Source organism: Bubalus bubalis, chromosome 6 (assembly GCF_019923935.1).
Source record: "Bubalus bubalis isolate 160015118507 breed Murrah chromosome 6, NDDB_SH_1, whole genome shotgun sequence".
Taxonomy (NCBI): domain Eukaryota; kingdom Metazoa; phylum Chordata; class Mammalia; order Artiodactyla; family Bovidae; genus Bubalus; species Bubalus bubalis.
This window is the reverse complement of record NC_059162.1, coordinates 21,843,136-21,870,399: the sequence shown is the minus strand read 5'-3', so window position 1 is coordinate 21,870,399 and position 27,264 is coordinate 21,843,136. Positions and strand designations below refer to the sequence as shown.

Genomic DNA, 27,264 nt, shown 5'->3' with positions numbered 1-27,264 from the left:
ACTCCATACTGAGAGTCCACAGGCCCTAGGCAGCCAAGGGAGTTCAGGAAGCCCCGAGAAAAGGCCAAAAGGTGAGAGTGCCAGTCTGGTGCCAACCTAGTCAGCATCCATGTCTTTGCCCACTCTGCTCTATGAGGGAGATGACTTGTCCCCACACAGGTGGTGGACCCAGAATGTCCCAACTTCCCGCCCCACCACTTTTCCTGCTATTTAGTGCCAGCTGCAACTCTAGTACAGGCTGTGACCCCAGGACCCATCAGGCCCGGAATTGCATACCCCTACCCTAGACCTTTGCCTCTAGGTTTTCCTGGGTGAACCCGCAAGCTCCACCCCGCGCCCGGTTCAGGGGGCCAAAGCCTGGGTTCAGGAAGACTTCAACCGGAAGGCAGCGCCCTCTAGCGGTCAGAGTGCAGAACCAGCAGGGCTCTGCCTCCATCACACCAAGATGCTCACAAGCACCAAGGTGACTTACTCCAAGAGCATCCTTGTCCCACGGACCCCGCCTACCCAAAGCCTTTCATAACGGCCCATGACAGACTTACACGCTCTGCTCCAGCTCGGCCCTAGGCACCACGAAGCCCGGTGACTCTTGTATCAGCTCCTGCAAGCTTGCCAGACTTGTCTGCCGCTCTCTTCTTGGAAGCAGCCCCTACACTGCCCCCTCCTGTCCCGCTGCACCACTCCCTTAGGAAACGCGCCTGGAAAAGGGATATGACCTTCTCAGTATCTCACAGCTAGCTAGCGCAGAGCCAGGTGTTTATTCATTAAGTCCTGTCGGACTCTTTTGTGACCTCATGGATAGTAGCCTCCCAGGCTTCCCTGTCTGTGGGAGGGGAGGGGGCAGTATTCTCCCTGTCACAGGCAAGAATACTGCAGTAGGTTGCCATTTTCTTCTCCAAGGGATCTTCCCAACCCAGGGATCGAACCTCTGTCTCCTGCATTGTCAGGCAGATTCTCTACCACTGAGCCACCAGGAAAGCCCAGTGCAGAGCCAGGTCTGGAAGCCAAATCTCCCCTAGTCCACTCACCATGTACCCCTAAGGCACCAGCAAACATCTATCAAGCCCAAATTCCACTGTCACCTTGAAGCCTTTCCAGATCCCTCATCTAGAACTTCTCCTTCCCTATTCCTTGATACACTTTACAACCTTATTATTGTTATCAGAGTCCCTTGTGTTGCAGCTGTTCCTGAATGGCTGGATGGGTGGGAGAAAAGAGGCAAAGAAAATTCCAAGAGAAAGACCTCATAACTTAGGAGTTAGAATCCTTGCTCCCCTATTTAGAAGCTGTGATTTTAAAGTGGTCACAATGCCTCTCTAAGCCTTCATGTGCTTTAGCTCAAATGACAAATTTTTAAATAACCATAATACCTCAGTGTTTGATAAGAACCAAACACAGGACTTCCCTGGTGGTCTAAGAGGTTAAGAATCCACCTGCCAATTCATGGGGCATGGGTTCAACTCCGGGTTCAAGAAGATTCCACAGGCTGTGGAGCAACTAAGCCCCTTCACCACAACTACCAAAGCCTGTACACCTAGAGCCGGTGCTCAGCAACAAGAGAAGCCACCACAATGAGAAGCCCACACATCACAACTAGAGAAAGCCCACATAAAGCAACAAAGACCCAGCGCAGCCAAAAATTTTTTAATTTTTTAAATGTAAAGTTAACAAAAAAGAACTAAACACAGTCATGTATGTGTATGTGCTTGAGACACTGTAAATTGTCTCAAATGTGAGGAACCATTAAAAACATAATCATGGTTAACATTTTTTGAGCCCTTACTCTATGCCAGGTGCTATAATATGTAGTTTATACAGGTTGCTTTGTTTAACCCACACAGCAAATCTGGGAAGAGAATATTATTATCACCATCAGATCAATAAACTGATTTTCAGAAAGGTTTAAAAACTTGCCCAGCATTATACAGCTAATAATTGTCCAAGCTAGATCACAAACCTGTCCTGATTCTACAGGCTGCATTTAACCACTAAAATAGTCTGTCTCTGCATTTTAGCTATCTTTCTGTGTCCTGTGTTGCCTGACACATCATGGGTGTTCAGGTTTGTCAAAGGTATTCATTTATCAAGGACTTAGTGTAGTGCCTGTCCCAGGAGCCTAAGAAACTTACTTGTCACACAAGTAAATTTTGGGATCAAGAGTTGGACACAAGCTGCTGGACTTAACCACATCCTCTGGTGGAAAGAATCACTGCAGTCCTCTTTATCTTTCTTTTCCAATCAGATAATGCTTGGTAATGAGACACAATGGGCTACCTTGGTGGCTCAGTAATAAAGAATCTGCCTGCGGGCCCAGCTTTGATCCCTGGGTTCAGGAAGATCCCCTGGATAAGGGAATGGCTTCCCACTCCAGTATTCTTGCCTGGAGAATTCCATGGACAGAGAAGCCTGGTGGGCTATAGTCCATAGGGTCCCAAAGAGTCATAACTGAATGACTAACAACATTACATTTTTAATATCCTGCTGAATTGGTTTGTTATCTTTTCTTTTGTATTTCCATGTGAATATTTAGTATTTTCACATGAACAAGTGACATTGGTCTGTGGACCTTTATATGCTTTCTTTTAGGATTAGAAAGTGAAAAGTGAAAGCGTTAGTCACTCAATTGTGTCCAGCTCTTTGCAATCTCATGGATTGCAGCCTGCCAGGCTCCTCTGTCCATGGAGTCCTCCAGGCAAGGGAATGGGTTGCCATTTCCTTCTCCAGGGGATATTCCTCACCCAGGAATCAAACCCAGGTCTCCTGTATTACAAGTGGATTCTTTACCATCTGAGCCACCAAGGAAGGTATTAGTAAAAAGAAATGAGATTTCTTCCTTCTTCTATGCTGCCAATTTGAATAGCATCAGAATCCAGAGTAGTGCTTTCTGAAAAGATAGTTCAGTTCACTTGCTCAGTCATGTCCGACTCTGCAACCCCATGAATTGCAGCACGCCAGGCCTCTCTGGTGGAGAGGTCTGACACAATGTGGTCCACTGGAGAAGGGAATGGCAAACCACTTCAGTATTCTTGCCTTGAGAATCCCATGAACAGTATGAAAAGGCAAAATGATAGGATACTGAAAGAGGAACTCCCCAGGCCAGTAGGTGCCCAATATGCTACTGGAGATCAGTGGAGAAATAACTCCTGAAAGAATGAAGGGATGGAGCCAAAGCAAAAACAATACCTAGTTGTGGATGTGACTGGTGATAGAAGCAAGGTCAGATGCTGTAAAGAGCAACATTGCATACGAACCTGGAATGTCAGGTCCATGAATCCAGGCAAATTGGAAGCGGTCAAACAGGAGATGGCAAGAGTGAACGTCAACATTCTAGGAATCAGCGAACTAAAATGGACTGGAATGGGTGAATTTAACTCAGATGACCATTATATCTACTACTGCAGACAGGAATCCCTTAGAAGAAATGGAGTAGCCATCATGGTCAACAAAAGAGTCCAAAATGCAGTACTTGGATGCAATCTCAAAAACGACAGAATGATCTCTGTTCATTTCCAAGGCAAATCATTCAATATCACAGTAATCCAAGTCTATGCCCCAACCAGTAACGCTGAAGAAGCTGAAGGTGAACGATTCTATGAAGACCTACAAGACCTTTTAGAACCAACACCCAAAAAAGATGTCCTTTTCATTATAGGGGACTGGAATGCAAAAGTAGGAAGTCAAGAAACACCTGGAGTAACAGGCAAATTTGGCCTTGGAATACGGAATGAAGCGGGGCAAAGAGTTTTGCCAAGAAAATGCACTGGTCATAGCAAACACCCTCTTCCAACAACACAAGAGAAGACTCTACACATGAACGTCACCAGATGGTCAACACTGAAATCAGATTATATTCTTCGCAGCCAAAGATGGAGAAGCTCTATACAGTCAACAAAAACAAGACCAGGAGCTGACTGTGGCTCAGATCATGAACTCCTTATTGCCAAATTCAGACTTAAATTGAAGAAAGTAGGGAAAACCACTAGACCATTCAGGTATGACCTAAATGAAATCCTTTATGATTATACAGTGGAAGTGAAAAATAGATTTAAGGGCCTAGATCTGATAGATAGAGTGCCTGACGAATCATGGACAGAGGTTCGTGACATTGTACAGGAGACAGGGATCAAGACCATCCCCATGGAAAAGAAATGCAAAAAAGCAAAATGGCTGTCTGAGGAGGCCTTACAAATAGCTGTGAAAAGAAGAGATGCAAAAAGCAAAGGAGAAAAGGAAAGATATAAGCATCTGACTGCAGTTCCAAAGAATAGCAAGGAGAGATAAGAAAGCCTTCCTCACAATCAATGCAAAGAAATAGAGAAAACAACAGAATGGGAAAGACTAGAGATCTCTTCAAGAAAATTAGACATACCAAGGGAACATTTCATGCAAAGATGGGCTCGATAAAGGACAGAAATGGTATGGTTCTAACAGAAGCAGAAGATATTAAGAAGGGGTGGCAAGAATACACAGAAGAACTGTACAAAAAAGATCTTCATGACACAGATAATCACGATGGTGTGATCACTGACCTAGAGCCAGACATCCTGGAATGTGAAGTCAAGTGGGCCTTAGAAAGCATCACTACAAACAAAGCTAGAGGAGGTGATGGAATTCCAGTTGAGGTATTTCAAATCCTGAAAGATGATGCTGTGAAAGTGTCACACTCAATATGCCAGCAAATTTGGAAAACTCAGCAGTGGCCACAGGACTGGAAAAGGTCGGTTTTCATTCCAATCCCAAGGAAAGGCAATGCCAAAGAATGCTCAGACTACCACACAATTGCACTCATCTCACACGCTAGTAAAGTAATGCTCAAAATTCTCCAAGCCAGGCTTCAGCAATACGTGAACCGTGGACTTCCAGATGTTCAAGCTGGTTTTAGAAAAGGCAGAGGAACCAGAGATCAAATTGCCAACATCCGCTGGATCATGGAAAAAGCAAGAGAGTTCCAGAAAAACATCTATTTCTGCTTTATTGACTATGCCAAAGCCTTTGACTGTGTGGATCACAATAAAGTGTGGAAAATTCTGAAAGAGATGGGAATACCAGACCACCTGACCTGCCTCTTGAGAAACCCATATGCAGGTCAGGAAGCAACAGTTAGAACTGGACATGGAAAAACAGACTGCTTCCAAATAGGAAAAGGAGTACGTCAAGGCTGTGTATTGTCACCCTGCTTATTTAACTTATATGCAGAGTACATCATGAGAAACGCTGGGCTGGAAGAAGCACAAGCTGAAATCAAGATTGCCGGGAGAAATATCAATAACCTCAGATCTGCAGATGACAGCACCCTTATGGCAGAAAGTGAAGAGGACCTAAAAAGTCTCTTGATGAAAGTGAAAGAGGAGAGTGAAAAAGTTGGCTTAAAGCTCAACATTCAGAAAACTAAGATTATGGCATCTGGCCCATCACTTCATGGGAAATAGATGGAGAAAGAGTGGAAACAGTGTCAGACTTTATTTTTGGGGGCTCCAAAATCACTGCAGATGGTGACTGCAGCCATGAAATTAAAAGATCCTTACTCCCTGGAAGGAAAGTTATGACCAACCTAGATAGCATATTGAGAAGCAGAGACATTACTTTGCCAACAAAGGTCTGTCTAGTCAAGGCTATGGTTTTTCCAGTGGTCATGTATGGATGTGAGAGTTGGACTGTGAAGAAAGCTGAGCGCTGAAGAATTGATGCTTTTGAACTGTGGTGTTGGAGAAGACTCTTGAGAGTCCCTTGGTCTGCAAGGAGATCCAACCAGTCCATTCTGAAGGAGATCAGCCCTGGGATTTCTTTGGAGGACTGATGCTAAAGCTGGAACTCCAGTACTTTGGCCACCTCATGTGAAGAGTTGACTCATTGGAAAAGACTCTGATGCTGGGAGGGATTGGGGGCAGGAGGAGAAGGGGACAACAGAGGATGAGATGGCTGGATGGCATTATTGACTCGATGGACGTTGAGTCTGAGTGAACTCCGGGAGTTGGTGATGGACAGGGAGGCCTGGCGTGCTGCAATTCATGGGGTCACAAAGAGTTGGACACGACTGAGCGACTGAACTGAACTGAACTTGGCTACATCATGGTAAGGGTAGGACAGTGAGCAGGTACTAGACTTTGAAGAAATTTCACCAGTGAGTATTATTCCACTGTCACCTCATTTTTTACCGCACATCCTCAAGAGCCAAAGGCCTGATGGGAACATCCCATTAGTCCAATTCCATCTTTCAGAGGGTGAGAAAAAGGTGTATCTGGTCTTTTGGGCTCCTGGAAGGAAATCGGGGCTCTGCCTTCTACCAACACTCTCACAGGGAGATAATGAGGGGAGAAAGGAGGATGCAGCTGGTTCCATCAAAAGATACTATTGAGTAGCCAGAAGAATGACAAGCACACACTACATGGAATCACTGAAATCTTTCAACTGGGGAGAAAGCCAGGTTCAAATCTGTGTGTTTGTTTTTTCAATATTTAGAAGTAGGCAGCCTCCTCACTTACAGATGAGGAAATAAAGTTCAGGAGAGGACCTGAGACAAGCCAAGGTAACAGTCATCAAGAGTTGAAATCAGGAAACCATAAACAAAATGAAAAGACAATGTATAGAATGAAAGAAAATATTTGTAAATGATGTGGCTGACAAGGGATTCATCTCCAAAATATACAACTCACATAGCTCAATATAAAAAACAAACAAAACACCCAATCAAAAAATGGATGGAAAATCTAAATAGACATTTCTCCAAGGAAGACATACAGATGGCCAAAAGGCACATGAAAAGACGTTCAGTGTTACTAATCAGTAGAGAAAGGCAAATCAAAACCACAATGAGGTATCACCCACACCAGTCAGAATGGGCATCATGAAAAAAATCTACAAAAATAAATGCTGGAGAGGGTGTGGAGTAAAGGGAACCCTCCTACACTGTTTGTGGGAATATAAATTGGTACAATTGTTATGGACAACAGAATGAAAAGTCCTTAAAACATTAAATACTGAACTACCATATGATCCAGTGCCGGGAGCCACCACGGGAGATTCCACCCATGACAAAGGTCATGCAGAGAGAACCTGACAGGCAAAGGGATTCCCTGGATCTGCTCGATCATCTACCTCAAAACCAGAATCTGTCTGTCTTACTATTTTGTGCCTTTCACCAACTCTTCTGACATTAACAGGGGGCGTGGTGTTGGAGAAGACTCTTGAGAGTCCCTTGGACTGCAAGGAGATCCAACCAGTCCATTCTGAAGGAGATCAGCCCTGGAATTTCTTTGGAAGGAATGATGCTAAAGCTGAAACTCCAGTACTTTGGCCACCTCATGCAAAGAGTTGACTCATTGGAAAAGACTCTGATGCTGGGAGGGATTGGGGGCAGGAGGAGAAGGGGACAACAGAGGATGCGATGGCTGGATGGCATCACCGACTCGATGGACCTGAGTCTGGGTGAACTCCAGGAATTTGTGATGGACAGGGAGGCCTGGCATGCTGCGATTCATGAGGTCGCAAAGAGTTGGACACGACTGAGCAACTGAACTGAACTGAACTGATCCTCGACCACCTTTCCCTGGAAAAGGTCAACTTAGGGCTTTAGTTAATAAGTCTCCTGGGTATGATAGGACAGTTTCAATTCAAACCCCTCTGATGGCTTTCTAGCTTGCCTGACAGGTTTTTCACAGCCTCCCAACGGTGAGAGACACAGGAAGCCTAAAACATTCTAAAAATATAGAGCCTTTCAAAGAGTTAAAAACTATTAGAGTAGTGCTGGTGTAGGATTTCATTGTTGAGCCAATGCTTGCTGCCAAGTGCCCATATCCCTTATCCATTGTGCACCTGGGAGTGCATTAGTTAACATAGCTGGAATGTAAGAAAAACAAGTAGTAGCCTTGGAATTAACCACTTCAGACCTTTGAGCTATTTTTCCCCAAATAAAATAAACTCACAACTCTCACAATTGTGCATTTTTTTAAAGTCAACACAGAGAAAGACAAATACTATATGATATCACTTGTATGTGGAATCTAAAAATAAAAATGGTACAAATGAACTTTTTTTGATGGTTAAAGGCAATTAATAAAGCATTCAATATTTATTCTTGATATCTTAAAAATTCAATAAAATAGAAATAAACATATATTCCTTAACATAATAAAATACTTAGCACAATACTTAAAAAGGAAACAATTGAAGAATCCCCCATTAAACTAAGGAAAAAGACAGGACTCATTATCACCACTATTTAATATTTTCTGAAGATATTAGCCAACACAATTAGACAGGAAAAAGAAATCAGAAATATAAAACTAGAAAATGAAGTCATTATCACTGTTTACAAATAAGATGATTATATGACTAGAAAAGCCACAAGTCAACTGAAAAATGATTAAAAACAATTATAGAATTGAGTAAGAGACAGTAACTAGGTATGAAATTAATATATAATCATCAATAGTCTTTCAGGTGTGAAAAACACTGAAGAGATAAAAGATATAGTGAATGATAACAAAATTAAAATGACAAACATAAAGGATACAATGGGGAAAAGATAATATTTTCAATAGTGACTTAAAATATAAAATACTAAGAAATAAACTTAACAAATGGACAAGACCTTTGTTTTAAAAACTTCTAAAAATGCCTGAGAGACACACATAACAAAATACAAGACTTTTTAAAATGGTAAGGAATATCATGCTCTTGGATGAAATAAAATCAATGTCACTGGAAGCAACCTAGATGTCCATCGACAGAGGACTGGATAAAGAAGATGTCATATGTATACACAATGGAATATTATTCAGGCATTGAAAAGGATGAAATAATGCCATTTACAGCAACATGGATGGACCAAGAACATCAACCCTATAGAAGATGAGCAATTTCACAGAAAGAGATAAACAAATGTCTCTTGAATATATAAAAATGTGCTTAACCTAGGTCATGAAACGGTAACTGTAAGTTAAAACTGTATGAAGACCATTTTTCACTTCTCAAATTATCACTATGCTGTTGGCATAGGTATGAGGAAGCATTTCATATGTTGCTGGTGGAAAGGTATGCTGGTGCAACCTCTGTGGAGGACAATATGGCAACTTTCTCAAAATTGCAAACGCATATACCCTTTGACCAGCAATGCCATTTCTAGAGATTCATCATTAACAAAATAATGCACGTACAAGGTAGGGTTTAGGAAACCTCCATCAGACTAACCAAGGATCTCTGTCAGGCCTTGTGTAGGAGATCCCCTTGTGCTTTCAGGAAAAGTGAAGCCAAGGACACCAGCAGAGCCAACATCTGCTATTCCTGGGGCTGCTGACAACATGCAAGATGCAGATGGAGAGGCTGCTGTGCCCTACCCATTCTTCTGGCAATTGTGGACATCTAACTTTGTGGTGAGCACAGCCCATCCAAAGATCCCCAGAGCAGAGACAGTCAATAGAGAGAATCCTGGGTTCATGAGGAATGGAACCCATAATTTTTTTTTTTTTTTTTTTTTTTTATGGTGGGGAAGAAAAGGCCCCATTTTTCCTGACACTAATGAAAGGGTGAAAAATATAGTTTATTTTTCTTTTTTTTTTTTAAGAACTAATACTATTGCCCTTCCCATCAGACATCTGCCTCTACTGTATGTTGCAAAAAAGCCTGGTAATCTGGTCTTTAGGCTCTCATATACTATAAATTTATAAAATCCAGGTTTGATATCCAGATACTCCAGTTATCTGTCAACTTTCAGTTCAGTTCAGTTGCTCAGTCGTGTCCGACTCTGCGACCCCATGAATCGCAGCACACCAGGCCTCCCTGTCCATCACCAACTCCCGGAGTTCACTCAGACTCGCATCCATCAAGTCAGTGATGCCATCCAGCCATCTCATCCTCTGTGGTCCCCTTCTCCTCCTGCCCCCAATCCCTCCCAGCATCAGAGTCTTTTCCAATGAGTCAGCTCTTTGCATGAGGTGGCCAAAGTACTGGAGTTTCAGCTTTAGCATCATTCCTTCCAAAGAAATTCCAGGGCTGATCTTCTTCACAATGGACTGGTTGGATCTCCTTGCAGTCCAAGGGACTCGCAAGAGTCCTCTCCAACACCATGGTTCAAAAGCATCAATTCTTCGGCGCTCAGCCTTCTTCACAATCCAACTCTCACATCCATACATGACCACAGGAAAAACCATAGCCTTGACTAGACGGACCTTTGTTGGCAAAGGAACGTCTCTGCTTTTGAATATGCTATCTAGGTTGGTCATAACTTTCCTTCCAAGCAGTAAGCGTCTTTTAATTTCATGGCTGCAGTCACCATCTTCAGATTTTGGAGCCCAGAAAAATAAAGTCTGACACTGTTTCCACTGTTTCCCCATCTATTTCCTATGAAGTGATGGGACCTGATGCCATGATCTTCGTTTTCTGAATGTTGAGCTTTAAGCCAACGTCTTCACTCTCCACTTTCACTTTCATCAAGAGGCTTTTGAGTTCCTCTTCACTTTCTGCCATAAGGGTGGTGGTGTCATCTGCATATCTGTGGTTATTGATATTTCTCCCGGCAATCTTGATTCCAGCTTGTGCTTCTTCCAGTCCAGCATTTCTCATGATGTACTCTGCATATAAGTTAAATAAGCAGGGTGACAATATACAGCCTTGACGTACTCCTTTTCCTATTTGGAACCAGTCTGTTTTTCCATGTCCAGTTCTAACTGTTGCTTCCTGACCTGCATACAAATTTCTCAAGAGGCAGATCAGGTGGTCTGGTATTCCCATCTCTTTCAGAATTTTCCACAGTTTATTGTGATCCACACAGTCAAAGGCTCTGGCATAGTAGCAACCACTTAATCACTCTGTGCCTCAGTTTATCTGTAAAATGAGAAAAATAATGCCTGTCTCTAGGACTGTACCATAAATGTATACAAAAGAACTTTTTAATAGTTAAAGGGCCTATAGAAGTTCCAGTTGAAGAATAGAAATAAAATATAAACCACTTCAGAATTAATGAAGAACTGGGATTGCAGACCTCCCTCAGATACAGGTATAGTCTGTAGGTTACTCTTCTAACAGGGTGGTATTCAGTGTCTATGGAGCAGCCCCATCTCTGCCTCAACATTTTTATGTGAGTGGATTTAGTTAACCATGTATATACCTGTCTTCCATGGCTAACACTTTCCTTCCTATTCCAGAATGAATGCACACCCTCAGCTCAACTTCCCAGGAGGGAAAGCAACTGTATGGCTTAAGAAAGAAGAAAATGAGGCGGGAACCATGTTTTTTGTGCAAGGACAAGTTTTGAGATTGTTCCCTTGAGACAAGCTTGAAGCAACTGAGACTTAAATAGGATCCTGAGAGAGATGGTATCAGTGAAATATCATCTCAGTTGGTGCTCACCATAAACCAAGCCATTCCATTGGACAGGGAGACCTACCAATGTTGTGCCAGAAACCAGAAGCTGGATATCCACCTTCAGGGCCATTTTTGTCTATGAGTCATAGCTGAGCTTCTGATATCATCCCAATGCTACCAGGTGAGATAGTAAGCAGGGTCACAGATAGAGACAGTAGTTATTTCAGTTCCTGGATAGGCAGTAACCTTGGAAAAAGAGTCCTTCCCATTACTTAGATCCTTTGCCATCACTCCCATTGGCAAATGCTGCCTTTCCTCAAAGCATGGATACAAAGGTATCTCATTTTGTCTTTAGTTTATAAATGGATAGGTGTCTTGAAGAGCATTTAGTCATAAGAAATAGAAACCTGGAGTTGCCTAGCGGCACAGTGGCTAGGAATCCACCTGCCAATGCAGGTGACATGGGTTTGATCCTTGGTCCAGGCAGATCCTACATGCTGCAGAGCAACTAAGTCCACATGCATCAACTACTGAGCCCACAATCTAGAGCCTGCAAGCTGCAACTACTGAGCCTGTGTGCTGCAACTACTGAAGCTGGTGTGCCTGGAGCCTGTGCTTTGCAACGAGAAGCCACCACAATGAGAAGCCTGTGCACCGCAATCAACAGTAGCCCCGCTCACCACAGTTAGGGAAAGCCTAGCAGCAACGAAGACCCAGCACAACGAAAAAAAAAATTTTTTTTTTAAAAGAGTAAATCTTAAGAACTGTCATTAGAAAAAAAAAAAAATCTATTAAAAAAAAAGAAAGAGAAACCCACTCAAATTGTCATAGATTTGGGGGGCAGGGAATAATAATAAGTACAGCAAGCCCCCGTGAGTTCTGGAATCAGAAACCAGAAAACCAACAGAACCCCAGTTACTGTCTCAATCTCTCTGGGGTAGGAAGCCCTCTCATCTCTGCACATTTCCTTCGTATATGTTCCCCTGCTTTGTCACTGCTTTGTGTGCATGTGCTCAGTTGTTTCAGTCGTGTCCTACTCTTCACGGCCCCGTGGATCATAGTCAGCCAGGATCCTCTGTTCATAGATTTTTCCCAGCAAGAGTACTGGAGTGGTTTGCCACGCCCTCCTCCAGGGGATCTTCCCAACCCAGGGATGGAACTCCTGTCTTTTGCACTACAGGCAGATTCTTTACCTCTGAGTCACCAGGCTTTAGCACAGCCTAAATATGGTCACTCCAACTTCAACTTTATATATGACTTCCTCCTATTCCCAGACAAGGGAGCAAGTCTTCAAAACTAAACTATGTTCTAGCTAGAATTCTATACCCAACCAAACTACCAGTTAAACATGAGGAAAGAATGAAGACAGTTTGACACACAATGACTCAAAAAAAAAAAAAAAAAAAAAAAAAGTGCTTCAGTAAACCAAGAAGGTGAATCAGTACAGCAGATAAAATGAGATTCAGGAAATGAGAAAACTAATAGGGGGAAGGGGATAAAGAAATTCTAGAATGAAAAAGGGCCCAAAAGGGTAATTGGTCGTGAAGAAAGCAAATGATAGAGGGCTTGGAAAGATCTCTAGAGGGTGAAATGGAATTGACAGATCATCTTTCTGAAGGTCTATGACAGATCTGATAAAGGATTAAAGATATGGATATGGAAAACTCTGCCTATTTAAGATGACCATCATCTCCAAGGAAAACACTAAATTTCACAAAAGGAAGCACAATGGTAGCTCACAATTTGGCTCTGTAATAAGTAACATTTACAGAATTCAAATTATGTAAAAATAAACTAAAATTTGTAATATAATGATTTTTGAAAGATGCAGAGAAGGGTAGAGGTTTAAAAGAACTATACCCTCATTTTCTATAACACAAAGTCAGTAGACAATGTCTAAACCTTATCATCAAGAAGTGGAAGTCTTAGGGCTTTGTGTAGGAATATGGTAAAACACCTCAAAGAGTTGATAATGGATAAAAGGACACTATTATTTTTTATGAACTTTCACATACTATCTTTTTGACTTTAAGAAAAATAGATCTAAAGTACACCTACCCACCCCCAAATAGAATCTACTTACAATGCAGGAGACCTGGGTTTGATCCCTGGGTCGGAAAGATCCCCTGGAGAAGGGAATGGCAACCCATTTCAGTATCCTTGCCTGGAGAATTCCATGGGCAGAGGAGCCTGGTGGGCTACAGTCCATGGGGTCACAAAGAGTCAGACATGACTAGTTGACTAGCACTTCACCCCCAAATAAAAACCTATCCCAGAGCCTTTTAACAAATATTTTCATCATCTCCTACAGTTACTAGTTAATCCAAATTTTCTACTTCAGCCTAAGGGAATTTGTTTTCCTCCTAGCTTTCTGGTGTCTTCCCATCTGACCTAACTAGCTTAACATTCAGCACTTTCATTCTCTCCCTTATCAAACTTGCATCTCTACTGGCTTCTGTGACTGCTTTCTGGTTTTTCTACCTTTATGGCTGTTCTTTTCTTTCCTCTGCCTGTTTCCTCCTCTCGCCTCTCAAACATGAAAATTCATTCAAGGCTCATTCCCCACTCCTTCAATCTTTTCTACTATCTCTCCCAACTCTCACCCACCCTCGATTTAAACCTGCAACCCCTTGCAACTGACCCACAAATCAACTCTAACCTCTTTTCTAAGTTTCAACTAAAAAATATACCCTGACAACTGACTCCTTGTTCTTGAATGCCCTACCATTTCCTCACTCAAAATCAAACCTGAGACCATATTTTTGTCCATGATTCACAGTCATAAACTTGGTTCCTCCTTTTTCCTCTTCCCCTATCTGGTCAGTAAGTACTACTAGTTCTTTCCCATATTCATTCCTTTCTTTCCAAAGGTGTTTTCCAGGTCTTACACATCTCACAGTATAGTCTCCTAAGTAGTAAACCCCAGATCTCAAATCTGCCCATGTCTTTTTCAATATTTAACATCCCACACCTACCTCAGGGCCCTGCACCGAGCTACTGCCTAATAAATGGTCCATCATCCCTAAATACGATCTCCACCTCTAATCCATACTGCCACCAGACATCTAAAATGCAAATCTGTACAAACTACACACCATTCAGAGTTTTGATGGCTTTTCACTGTCATGCGGCAGTGAATTAGTTTAGCCTGGCCCTGGAGGTGCTCTATGAAATTTCATTCTACTACTTATGTGAATACTGTTCTGGTTAATCTCCCTAATGGAAACTCATCTTTTATTCATCTGAACAGACTGATTACATATCCCAGGCACAGTGCTAAGCCTTGGAGAATAGAATGGGAGTATAAGGAAGCCACTGTCTTTATAATCCAGTATTTGTGTTCTCCTAATACCCCTTAAATATTTCTATTAATACTTGTGACAGTTCTCCTCAAGATAGAAAGCTTTCTCATCCTCTCAGCATACTTAAGTACTATAGTCAGTAAATATGGATGCTCACCAAATGTGGAAATAAGGTTTTTTGGAAGGTGAAATAAGGCTAAAGAGGTAACAGATAATACCAATAAACAATGTCTACCATTTACTGAGTGTTTACTGTGTGCCAGGCATTGTGCTAAGTGATATATTATTTCATTTAATCTTCATGGCCTTTTGAGGTAGGCAGTATTCTTGTCATGTGACAGGTCAAGCTCAAAGGTAATCTGTGTAAGTTCACTCAGCTAGTAAATAGTGGTAAATAAAAATCCAGATCTATTACAAAACCCAAGATTTTAACTTAGACTAAACTGCTTGATTCACTCCAGAAGATGGTTTTGAAATGAGATTTGGGGACACTCAAATCTAAGGTAACTAAGCTATTTTAGCTGTTTCTCTGGCCTTTAGAGTTCCTTCAAGGTAGGCCGATTTGCATCCCCACTGTGACACACATAGATTCTATATTTATGTACTGTTGCTTAAGTACGTCATCACCACCACCCACAAATGTTAAAAAATACTTATGTGGGCAACTAATTATACTGAGGTATCCTTGGAGATCATGAAAAAGATGTCCTGAGATTATGCAAAAGGAGGTATTAATTTTCAAAACTTTCTCCTGATCCACTGATTCTCTTCTGGACTGCAGTAATGGTACTGAAACACAGAGGACACCCTGAGTTTGGCCACAGTAAATGTGTTCTCAGCTCAGGCTTCCTGAAAGAAAAGTCTGGATGATGCTGTTCACCAGCCTGGTGACCCTTCAAGGTATGTTCAGAAGAGCCTTAAGCGCCACAAGAAATGAGGGTCCTATACCTGTAACATCTTGATGCCTCTCCAGGAGTGGAAAGGAAGCCCAGAATGGGACAGTGAAATGCTCCCCAGGCCCTGGCTGTCCACAAGAAAACATAACATCAGTATGAGGGCAGAACTGGTCCAAATGGACTAGTGACTTCATACTAACTAGGGGAGGTAGATGAATCAGACTTTCCATTGGGCAGGTCACACCTATGAGGAGAGAAAGCCTGTGGGAGAGGCAAGCAAACACCCCCAACTTACTGGATGAACAAAAGGCTATAAGTTAAGGCAACAGATGTTTGGCTACAGTGTGAAGATGAGAAAGGCAAGAAACAGACTTGGTCTGGAGGTGGGTTTTAAACAATGCAGCTCTTTAGCAAAGGATGATGGCCAGTCTGAGTACATAAAACACTTGTAGTTGAGTCCCCTGAGCATCAATGTGAATCAGTTTTCCCTATTAGATAAAAAAAGACACTGGAATTTGCAATGATTTACCATTTCATGTCTGTATAGTCGGTAACTGATACAGCTTTTTGCCTCTCCTTGACATCCTTAATTTCAAGCCTATTGAAGCCTTCCTCAAATCAGTAAGTAATACTTTCCAAGTGCCACCAGAATGCAAGCTCTATTAATATGGTAAGGACTTTGTCTTTTTTACCCCAACAAAAAAACAGTATCAGGCACATAGCAGGCTCTTAATATATTTGTTTAAAGAATTTGTATGATGGGCTAGGCTTTATAAGGTGCTTCTAACCTCACAACCCTTCCAGGTAAATATTCCCTGATTACTCACCAGCAAACAGGTATAAAGAGGTTAAAAGTTGCCCCAGTGCACAGGAATTAATACAGGACCATCTCACTCTAAAATCTGTGCTCTCAGTGATCACCTACTACATGCTAAGCAACTTTTCTCTCAACTCCATCACCACTCTCCCCATTCTGAGACTGCCTCCTCCCATTTCCAGAAACAGGACTACTTAACACTCTTACTTCAGCCCTTAACCTAAACTATCAAAAGAAAACAAAGACCTAATCTGTGTTCCTTGGCAAGCATCTGCCAAACGTAAGCCTATGCCAGCTTTCAGGAGGAAACTGGTGAATATCAAGCAGTCTGACCCTTCAGATATAATTCTTTATTGAATCCAAATCCTCTCAGATGGCTATTTTATTGACAAAGTTAATTTTAATTATTCATACAGATTAAAAACTTTAAAGAGGAAATTTATTTTAGCCATACAACCTACTACCATTTATGACTCCCAAGTTATGCTAGAGGAAAAAAAATCTCTAAGCTCTTTTCCTTTTTCTAGTCAGGTGAAGAAAATGAACTTTGATAGTTCATTCCTTTCATCCCTCTCTCCCAACTCAAGACTCAGCAGAATTATGGATATGGTAGTGTTCAGTAAAACAAAAACACACATTTTCTCAGACCCAGAGAAATGACATAGGTCAAGTTACTATGCATACATGTGACAAAAATGAGGGAACTTTCCTGGATCTCTATGCCTCCCTCAGTTCATGAAGCTAATTTCAGTAAGTGTCTCTGTCGTTTCATTATGCCAGGCATTCATTGCTATACATGGAAAACCTACCTTGAAATTGAATGGCGTCTATTCCTTCTTTGATTGTCCTACTTTCCAGCCAGGAGAGATCAAAGGTAGGCTTCTTCCCCATTTCCATGAGGATCATGCAGATGTCATAAGATCACAATTACAACTTTAAGCAGTAAGACAAAACACATGTAAGACTTTCTTCCCTCCTTTCCTTGTCCATTCCCTCCAGTCATAAGGGTCTATCAAACACACATCCCAGCATGAAGTACATCAGGTATTTTGTTGCTATTCTTAAGTTTGTAGCATAATACAAACCTTCCTTTTTCCTTCTACAGCTTTGTAAGCTTTGTGCCAGAAGAAATTTTTTAAAAAGCTACAGCAAGAGAAAACTGACTTTCTTTAGCTTGGTATCTTTCACATCACAGTATACAGAGAAGGAAATAACAGGGAACAGGTGAAGAGACGCTAAATATGCCAAGAATATGGGAAATATAAGATGGGCAAGTAAATGTATTCCTTCACCTCCCCTCCTCACTGCCAGAACAAACCTAACTTTTTTCCTACCTCAGTCACCAGTAAACAGTGCAGTTCTCACAAAAGCAGTTGGTATACAGTTCTCATTTAAATACTGGCTAAGTGTGTTGTGTTTTTGTAACCTGGAAGAACTTTTCCTCTATGTCCTCCGAACAAAGTCAAATAAAGAAGCAAGTCAAACAAAATGAGAACACCAATGTTTTTGGAAGACATTTTATTTGACATGGTTAAGGGAAAGTAGATGAAACAAGCAAACATAGTTAGGATAGGAGAAGAACGCCAGACCCAGTAACTGACTTGGCAGAAAATGAGGAAACAAAGAGACCTTGGTGTTGAACAGCATCCACGTAGTGGTACTGGACGAAGAGGAAGGTTTATTTGTGTAGACCAGGTGCACCACAGATCCTAACTGTCCAGCTTCAATGAAATACTTGTCAACCTCTCTGATCATTTCTCTCTTTTTAAATAAACATCAAAGCAGTATTTGCAGCCTTTTCTTTTCTCCCTAAGTTCACAGATCCTTTTGTCTCTCTTTGGACAGATAATCTCTTATCATAGTTAAGCAGAGAGGTGGGGGCAGGATATTCCTGATAGGAGAACTATATGAATAAAGAGGTGGGAACACAATTCAACCAGGGCTAAATGGCAAACCATCAAAGGGAAACAGACACCTTACCTGTGATCCTTGGCCAGGACCTGCAAAATGTGGGAGCTAAAGTTTATAGGAACAGAGGGAGAAAGGCTGAAAACAGATGGGTTAAGACCTTTATTAGTGATAGCACTGAACCCCAAACTAAGGATTTTGGATTTTGTCTTATGGAGGTAAAAAGACTAGGCATGAAGTCAAAAGCCTTAATTCAAATTCTGACTCTGCAACATACAGGCTACATGTCTACGTGTCCTTGGGCAAATGAAGTTTTGAGATACTATTTCTATCTACTTATCTGTAATATGGCATATTTCCTACTTTATCTTCTGTTTCCATAGGATTCCTCTGAGAATCAAATGAGATTCTGGATTTTAAACCCAGAACCACTGGAATTCTGACTAAAGTCTCCAAAGCTTTCTCCACTATAGTACACTCACTTTAATCTTTATCGACCTGTTTTATGTACTAGTGCTGTTCTTTTTACTGTATTTTAAGTTTACATGAGTGGAGATGTCTTTTACTTTTTTACTATTCAAAGACTCTTCTGAAACTGCTCCATATTATACAATTGCTGGAAGTCTCACAAAGAAGCCATATCCAACTATATAAAAAGTTTTTATCCATTGTGCTGTGCTAATTATAGCCTACATAAAAAAAAGTCTGCAGAAAGGACACATGATTACTGGCCAAGTTTATCAAGACATTCAAGAGCATTAGACTACTAACTCTGACTTGAACTAAGCAGAATAAACAAACCCAACAGTAAGTCAGGGGTCCCACTTCTAAAGAATTTATTTATTCTGCTCATTTCAAGACAGTTAAACAGAAATTTGAAACACTTATGTCTTGACTTTCAAAGTGTATTAATTCCACTGATTTCAAATAAGCCTATAAATTTCCATGCATGAATATTCTTCTGGACACACATCTAAACTTCAGTCTATATGAGTGATTCATAATCCAAGGAATTTGAACCTCTGTAAGGCCATGCAGTTACATAAGAAATCTGTGTAAGTGTTATCTCTAATATATCTTACAAATAAGTAATACTTCTCTTCAACTGGATGTAGATTCTTGTGTGACTAATAAAGACAAATTGATTTAAAAGCATTACTGAAAGCAGAGCAGCTTTTTCCTGTGTGTTTGTTCCAGCAAGATACTAAAACTACAATTATAATCTTGTTGGGAGGGAATCTAATAATTTTTGGATCTCAAAAATGATACATCTTATTAGAAAAAGAATCATAAGCTTACATTTCATGATTTATAGATATTAAGTGTTTCAGGTGAAAGAGGAAAGGTAGCATATAGACTTCACTTCTGGGAACACCTTAAGTGTAATTCGGCAAAACACAAAGTTTATATGTAAAAAATTTGAAACTTGAGTGCCTATAATTCCACTTATCTGGCAGGTATATAAGAGATCAAAACCTCAATAGTGTCCATTGGATAAGATGTTTTAATCCTCTCTTGATCCTGGAAAAGATCTCTGGTTGTACACTTTATATTCTATACATTCTATTTTAAAACCCATGGCACAGCCTGCTGGGATGCTGACATTACTGCAATCTACAATTCCCTGCCCCCAACAGGATGGACACCTGTGATATGTTTACCTCAGTGTTCCCCAACCTTTTTGGCACAAGGGACTAGTTTCATGGAAGATAATTTTTCTACAGATAAGGGTGGGGAGATGGTTTCAGGATGACCCAAGAGCAGTACAATTTATTATGCCTCCACTGATCTGACAGGAGGCGGAGCTCAGATGGTTATGTGAGGGGGACTGATTGTAAATACAGACAAAGCTTCACTTGTTTGCCTGACACTCACCTCCTGTTGTGTGGCACAGTTCCTAACAGGCCATGGACCAGTACTGGTTCATGGCCCAGGGGTTCAGAACCCCTGGTATACCCCACCAAATCCTTCCCCCAACTCCCTACATCAGAACTTACGTTAGATTCATTTGGAAACTTATAGTAAGAGTACTCTCTCCTGCTAGTACCCTCAAACTCCCCAATCTCCACTGGTAAATTTCTGCAAACTGCACCTTTATCTTCCTGCTTCTCTACCACAGAGACCAACGGGATTTCCCCTAACAATCAGATATCAATTCATCAGCCCTGCTTCTTCTCCTAAATCTGTCTTCCTTCACAGATGTCAGTGGCCTTCCTAAATCAGCTCTAAAAATCAACTCTGAGGTGGTGTCTCTCACTTCTCCAAACCCCAGAGGCTGTTTTGTTATTGTTTAAAACAGACAAACTATGATCCCCTCCTGATTAGTTTTTGTTAAGTTCTGATAAACCTGTATTCCTTGAGAAACAGCACTTGGACACCAAGAAGAATGAAACTGAAGCACACAGAAGGTCATGTGAGAAGTCAATTTGTCATCAATCATTTATCAAGAAAGAAATTTTAAAAACAAGACAAATGTGTTAGAGTTCACCTAATTATAATACAGGAAAAACAGATAATGAACACCCTTTCCTCAAATCCATTTATTCTCAACCTTCAAAAATGATAACCAGACTTTTAGCTCTAGTGAAACCCTTTGCCACATACCACATAACAGGATGTCCGCCCAAGCCAACAGTGCCCCAAAATAGAGAAGTATAGAGACACATGGGCCTAAGGCAGGTACAATGAGGGAATCAGACTATGAGGCGCCAGCCCTCTGCTGTACCCCTGCTCACTTTATCTATTTCAGTGCCCACCAAATCCCTTCTTCCTCCAGAGTGAAATGTGCATATATGCATGTGCCTATGGACACACATACACAAATGTTCAATATAAAGACATAAACAAGGAATTTTTCTAATAATTATTTAATCCAAGTGAGACTTGGGGGGGGAACAAATTCTTCTCACCAAATCTTCCTTCTAACTTGAGAAGTAACTATCGGACCAGACAGTACTGCTTAAGGAAAACACTTAACAAGTATTTGCTCATTTGTTATGTAGCAAATGTTCACAACTAAGGAAGCTACTTGGACTCTCCAGGTTTCCCAACTCTTCAGAGAACTGGCAATAAGAGGAATTTTGAGGGAAAATTAATTGTGAATACCAGGATTATTCCTTCTCTCTGTTGAAGATAACAGTTAAATGTTCATCACTTTGCCCTGCCCACCCAACTGCCTAGTTCTAATTCATCTGGAAACTACCCGAGAAGCAATAATCATTCAGAGGCCAGCACGGAGCTGACCTATATAACCTCTCAACTTTCATGTCTACCAATCTCTAGGAAGTCTCTCCTAATTATGTGCTAACAAAATTATTTCCCTTATTTCAAATTATAATGAAAAAAGATTAAGAAGAAAAAGACATTTATGAATGAGAAAACAATCTGCTTATCTCTGCATGGAACTCAAAGGGTAGGCCATTTAATACAAATGTAAAGGCCTCAAGTCTAATGACTAAGATTTGAAATTGCAACTTTCTTCTACTTGCTTTGATAATGAGTGAAAGCTGAATCGTCTCTCCTAGTAAGGCTGACTCCTAGTAAGGCTCCAGTTTCCTGAGTCTGTAAACTTTCAGGCTGTAAAGGAATGAACACCTGAAAAGTCTGGGTTATGGAGACTTCTGCTTTGGGCACTGTATCAAACTGTGTTTGGATCCATAATCATGTGGCCCAATTCTTTATAATAAATCTCTATATACATGTACACACAACCTTATGGTTCAGCTTCTCTCAGTTCAGTTCAGTTCAGTCGCTCAGTCGTGTCCGACTCTTTGCGACCCCATGAATCGAAGCACGCCAGGCCTCCCTGTCCATCACCAGCTCCCGGAGTTCACCCAGACTCACATCCATCAAGTCAGTGATGCCATCCAGCCATCTCATCCTCTGTCGTCCCCTTCTCCTCCTGCCCCCAATCCCTCCCAGCATCAGAGTCTTTTCCAATGACTCAACTCTTTGCATGAGGTGGCCAGGGTACTGGAGTTCCAGCTTTAGCATCATTCCTTCCAAAGAAATCCCAGGGCTGATCTCCTTCAGAATGGACTGGTTGGATCTCCTTGCATTCCAAGGGACTCTCAAGAGTCTTCTCCAACACCACAGTTCAAAAGCATCAATTCTTCAGCACTCAGCCTTCCTCACAGTGCAACTCTCACATCCATACATGACCACTGGAAAAACCATAGCCTTGACCAGACGGACCTTTGTTGGCAAAGGAATGTCTCGAGGTGGGTCATAACTTTCCTTCCAAGGAGTAAGCGTCTTAATTTCATGGCTGCAATCACTATCTGCAGTGATTTTGGAGCCCAAAAAAATAAACTCTGACACTGTTTCCACTGTTTCCCCATCTATTTCCCATGAAGTGATGGGACCTGATGCCATGATCTTCGTTTTCTGAATGTTGAGCTTTAAGCCAACATCTTCACTCTCCACTTTCACTTTCATCAAGTGGCTTTTGAGTTCCTCTTCACTTTCTGCCATAAGGGTGGTGTCATCTGCATATCTGTGGTTATTGATATTTCTCCCGGCAATCTTGATTCCAGCTTGTGCTTCTTCCAGTCCAGCGTTTCTCATGATGTACTCTGCATATAAGTTAAATAAGCAGGGTGACAAAATACAGCCTTGACGTACTCCTTTTCTATCTGGAACCAGTCTGTTGTTCCATGTCCAGTTCTAACTGTTGCTTCCTGACCTGCATACAGATTTCTCAAGAGGCAGATCAGGTGGTCTGGTAACCCATCTCTTTCAGAATTTTCCACAGTTTGTTGTGATCCACACAGTCAAAGGCTTTGGCATAGTCAATAAAGCAGAAATAGATGTTTTTCTGGAACTCCCTTGCTTTTGCCATGATCCAGTGGATGTTGGCAATTTGATCTCTGGTTCCTCTGCCTTTTCTAAAACCAGCTTGAACATCAGGAAGTTCGCGGTTCACGTTATTGCTGAAGCCTGGCTTGGAGAATTGTGAGCATTACTTTACTAGCATAACCCTAAAACACTCCTTACCTAAATTAACCTCAAAGTCTGAGATATTTCCTATTCTTTGAAGAAACACTACAGATTCATTAAGTAGGAGGGGTCCTGGAAACCGCAAAAAGATTTATCTCCTTTATCTAAAAGAATTAAAAAAAAGTGAAGGAAATTTCAGATAAGATTGATGCTCTCTGCTATTCTTATATTGAAAAGTTAAATCCTTATCCAGCACTTTGTTTGCATACCTTTGTAAAGCCACTCAAGTCTTTCTGGTTGTCTAGATTAGTTCAGTCGCTCAGTCATGTCTGACTCTTTGTGATCCCATGCACTGCAGCACGCCAGGCTCCCCTGTCCATCACCAACTCCCGGAGCTTGCCCAAACTCATGTCCATCGAGTTGGTGGTGCCATCCAACCATCTCATCCTCTGTCGTCCCCTTCTCCTCCTGCCTTCAATTTTTCCCAAAATCAGGTCTTTTCCAATGAGTCAGTTCTTTGCATCAGGTGGCCAAAGTATTGCAGCTTCAGCATCAGCCCTTCCAATGAATATTCAGGACTGATTTCCTTGAGGACTAATTGGATCTCCTTGCAGTCCAAGGGACTCTCAAGAGTCTTCTCCAACACAACAGTTCAAAAGCATCAATTCTGCACTCAGCTTTCTTTATAGTCCAACTCTCACATCCATACATGACTACTGGAAAAACCATAGCTCTGACAAGACAGATCTTTGTTGGCAAAGTAATGTCTCTGCTTTTTAATATGTGGTCTAGGTTGGTCATAACTTTTCTTCCAAGGAGCAAGCAACTTTTAATTTCATGGCTGCAGTCACCATCTGCAGGGATTTTGGAGCCTAAGAAAATAAAGTCTCTCACTGTTTCCATTGTTTCCCCATCTATTTGCCATGAAGTGATGGGACCAGATATCATGATCTTAGTTTTCTGAATATTGAGTTTTAAGCCACCTTTTTCACTCTCCTCTTTCCCTTTCATCAAAAGGCTCTTTAGTTGTTCTTAAATTTCTGCCATAAGGGTGATGTCATCTGCATATCTGAGGCTATTGATATTTCTCCCAGCAATCTTGATTCCAGCTTGTGCTTCATCCAGCCTGGCATTTCACATGATGTATTCTGCCTATAAGTTAAATAAGCAGGGTGACAATATACAGCCTTGAAGTATTCCTTTGCCGATTTGGAACCAGTCTGTTGTGCCATGTCTGGTTCTAACTGTTGCTTCTTTACCTGCATACAGATTTCTTCGGAGGCAGGTAAGGTGGTCTATTATTCCCATCTCTTGAAGAATTTTCCACAGTTTGTTGTGATCCACACTGTCAAAGGCTTTGGCATAGTCAATAAAACAGAAGTAGATGTTTTTCTGGAAATCTCTTGCTTTTTCTGTGATCCAAATGATGTTGGCAACTTGATCTCTGGTTCCTCTGCCTTTTCTAAATCCAGCTTGAACATCTGGAAGTTCATGGTTCACATACTGTTGAAGTCTGGCTTAGAGAATTTTGAGCATTACTTTGCTAACGTGTGAGGTGAGTGCAATTTGCGGTACTTTGAACATTTGATTGTGCAGTGGTTTGAACATTCTTTGGCATTGCCTTTCTTTGGGACTGGAATGAAAACTGACCTTTTCCAGTCCTGTGGCCACTGCTAAGTTTTCCAAACCTGCTGCCATATTGAGTGCAGCACCTTAACAGCATCATCATTTAACTGGCATCATTCTAGTTCTCTAGTTGTAAGTAAAAATACACCTGCCTGTCCTGGCATCAGTTCAGTTCAGTTCAGTCATTCAGTTGTGTCCAACTCTTTGCGACCCCATGAACCACAGCACACCATGCCTCCCTGTCCATCACCAACTCCCAGAGTCCACCCAAACCCATGTCCACTGTGTCGGTGATGCCATCCAACCATCTCATCCTCTGTCGTCCCCTTCTCCTCTTGCCCTCAATCTTTCCCAGCACCAGGGTCTTTTCCAATGAGTCAGCTCTCCGCATCAGGTGGCCAAAGTACTGGAGTTTCAGCTTCAACATCAGTCCCTCCAATGAACACCCAGGACTGATCTCCTTTAGGATGGACTGGTTGGATCTCCTTGCAGTCCAAGGGACTCGCAAGAGTCTTCTCCAACACCACAGTTCAAAAGCATCAATTCTTCTGCGCTCAGCTTTCTTCACAGTCCAACTCTCACATCCATACATGACTACTGGAAAAACCATAGCCTTGACTAGACAGACCTTTGTTGGCAAAGGAATGTCTCTGCTTTTGAATATGCTGTCAAGGTTGGTCATAACTTTCCTTCCAAGGAGCAAGCATCTTTTAATTTCATGGCTGCAATCACCATCTAACAGTGATTTTGGAGCCCAGAAAAATAAAGTCAGCCACTGTTTCCCCATCTATTCCCCATGAAGTGATGGGACTGGATGCCATGATCTTAGTTTTTTGAATGCTGAGCTTTAGGCCAACTTTTTCACCCTTCTCTTTCACTTTCATCAAGTGGCTTTTTAGTTCCTCTTCACTTTCTGCCATAAGAGTGGTGTCATCTGCATATGTGAGGTTATTGATATTTCTTCGCAATCTTGATTCCAGCTTGTGCTTCATCCAGCCCAGAGTTTCTCATGATGCACTCTGCATAGAAGTTAAATAAGCAGGGTGATAATATACAGCCTTGACGTACTCCTTTTCCTATTTGGAACCAGTCTGTTGTTCCATGTCCAGTTCTAACTGCTGCTTCTTGACCCGCATACAGATTTCTCAAGAGGCAGCTCAGGTGGTCTGGTATTCCCATCTCTTTCAGAATTTTCCACAGTTGATTGTGATCCACACAGTCAAAGGCTTTGGCATAGTCAATAAAGCAGAAATAGATTTTTTTTTTTGGAACTCTCTTGCTTTTTCAATGATCTAGTGGATGTTGGCAATTTGATCTCTGGTTCCTCTGCCTTTTCTAAAACCAGCTTGAACATATCTGGAAGTTCACGGTTCACGTATTGCTGAAGCCTGGCTTGGAGAATTTTGAGCATTACTTTACTAGCGTGTGAGATGAGTGCAATTGTGTGGTAGTTTGAGCATTCTTTGCCATTACCTTTCTTTGGGATTGGAATGAAAACTGACCTTTTCCAGTCCTGTGGCCACTGCTGAGTTTTCCAAATTTGCTGACATATTGAGTGCAGCACTTTCACAGCATCATCTTTTAGGGTTTAAAATAGCTCAACTGGAATTCCATCACCTCCACTAGCTTTTTTCGTAGTGATGCTTCCTAAGGCCCACCTGACTTCACATTCCAGGATGTCCAACTCTAGGTGAATGTGAGTGATCACACCTTTGTGATTATCTGGGTCGTGAACATCTTTTTTGTACAGTTCTTCTGTGTATTCTTGCCACCTCTTCTTAATGTCTTCTGCTTCTGTTAGGTCCCTACCATTTCTGTCCTGGCATATCCAGATAATAACAAAACTTCCAGGCTAACATCATTTTTTGAGACAGCTGATACTGTCAATATTGTTTTACTTGAAAACCACAACATATTCCAACTTCAGTTGAGCCTATCTCAACCTAAGCAATGGCCGTTCACAATATACCTCTTATGTCCCCTCAGACTCATCATCTCTCCCCATTCAAAGCCAATGTATATCTCTGGGTTACATTTCAATAACCATAGTAAACAGTTCACATTCTCCAAAAACACTCTCTCTACAGAGGTATAACATAAGAGGCTCATGAGAAAACATCTCATTCTCTTTGGGGCAAACCTGCATCATACCTTATGGTCACAACTTTTAGAGGCAAGCTATTAATTCAGCATTAAATTCTCCCACTTTCTCTCTTCCCTACCCTATTCCTCTATCCTCTACTAAATTACAAAGATATCTCTAACCCCACCCTCATGCCCAAAACCAGTGTGTGACAGACTCCTAGCCAAGAAAGAGACTCACCAAAGACTCACCTTCTTGTTTTGATCATTCCAACCATGAAGGGCTGATTAGACCACACCAATGGTGCCCCTCTTGTCACCATTTTTGGTGCACCAACTGTGGTTACATGTTCCCATCATTTATTTTTAAGACTTTGAAGTTCCAACAACATTC

At 41.5% G+C, this 27,264-nt stretch overlaps 1 protein-coding gene across 1 annotated transcript; it reads left to right on the top strand.

Annotated features, from left to right (window-relative positions):
• Positions 1-11,209: 11,209 nt before the first annotated feature.
• On the top strand, positions 11,210-17,429 carry CD160 (CD160 molecule). Its single transcript, XM_044945434.2, is given in 4 exon segments — positions 11,210-11,435; positions 15,385-15,462; positions 15,465-15,503; positions 17,422-17,429. Coding segments are annotated over 4 exon segments (351 nt in total).
• Positions 17,430-27,264: the final 9,835 nt, after the last annotated feature.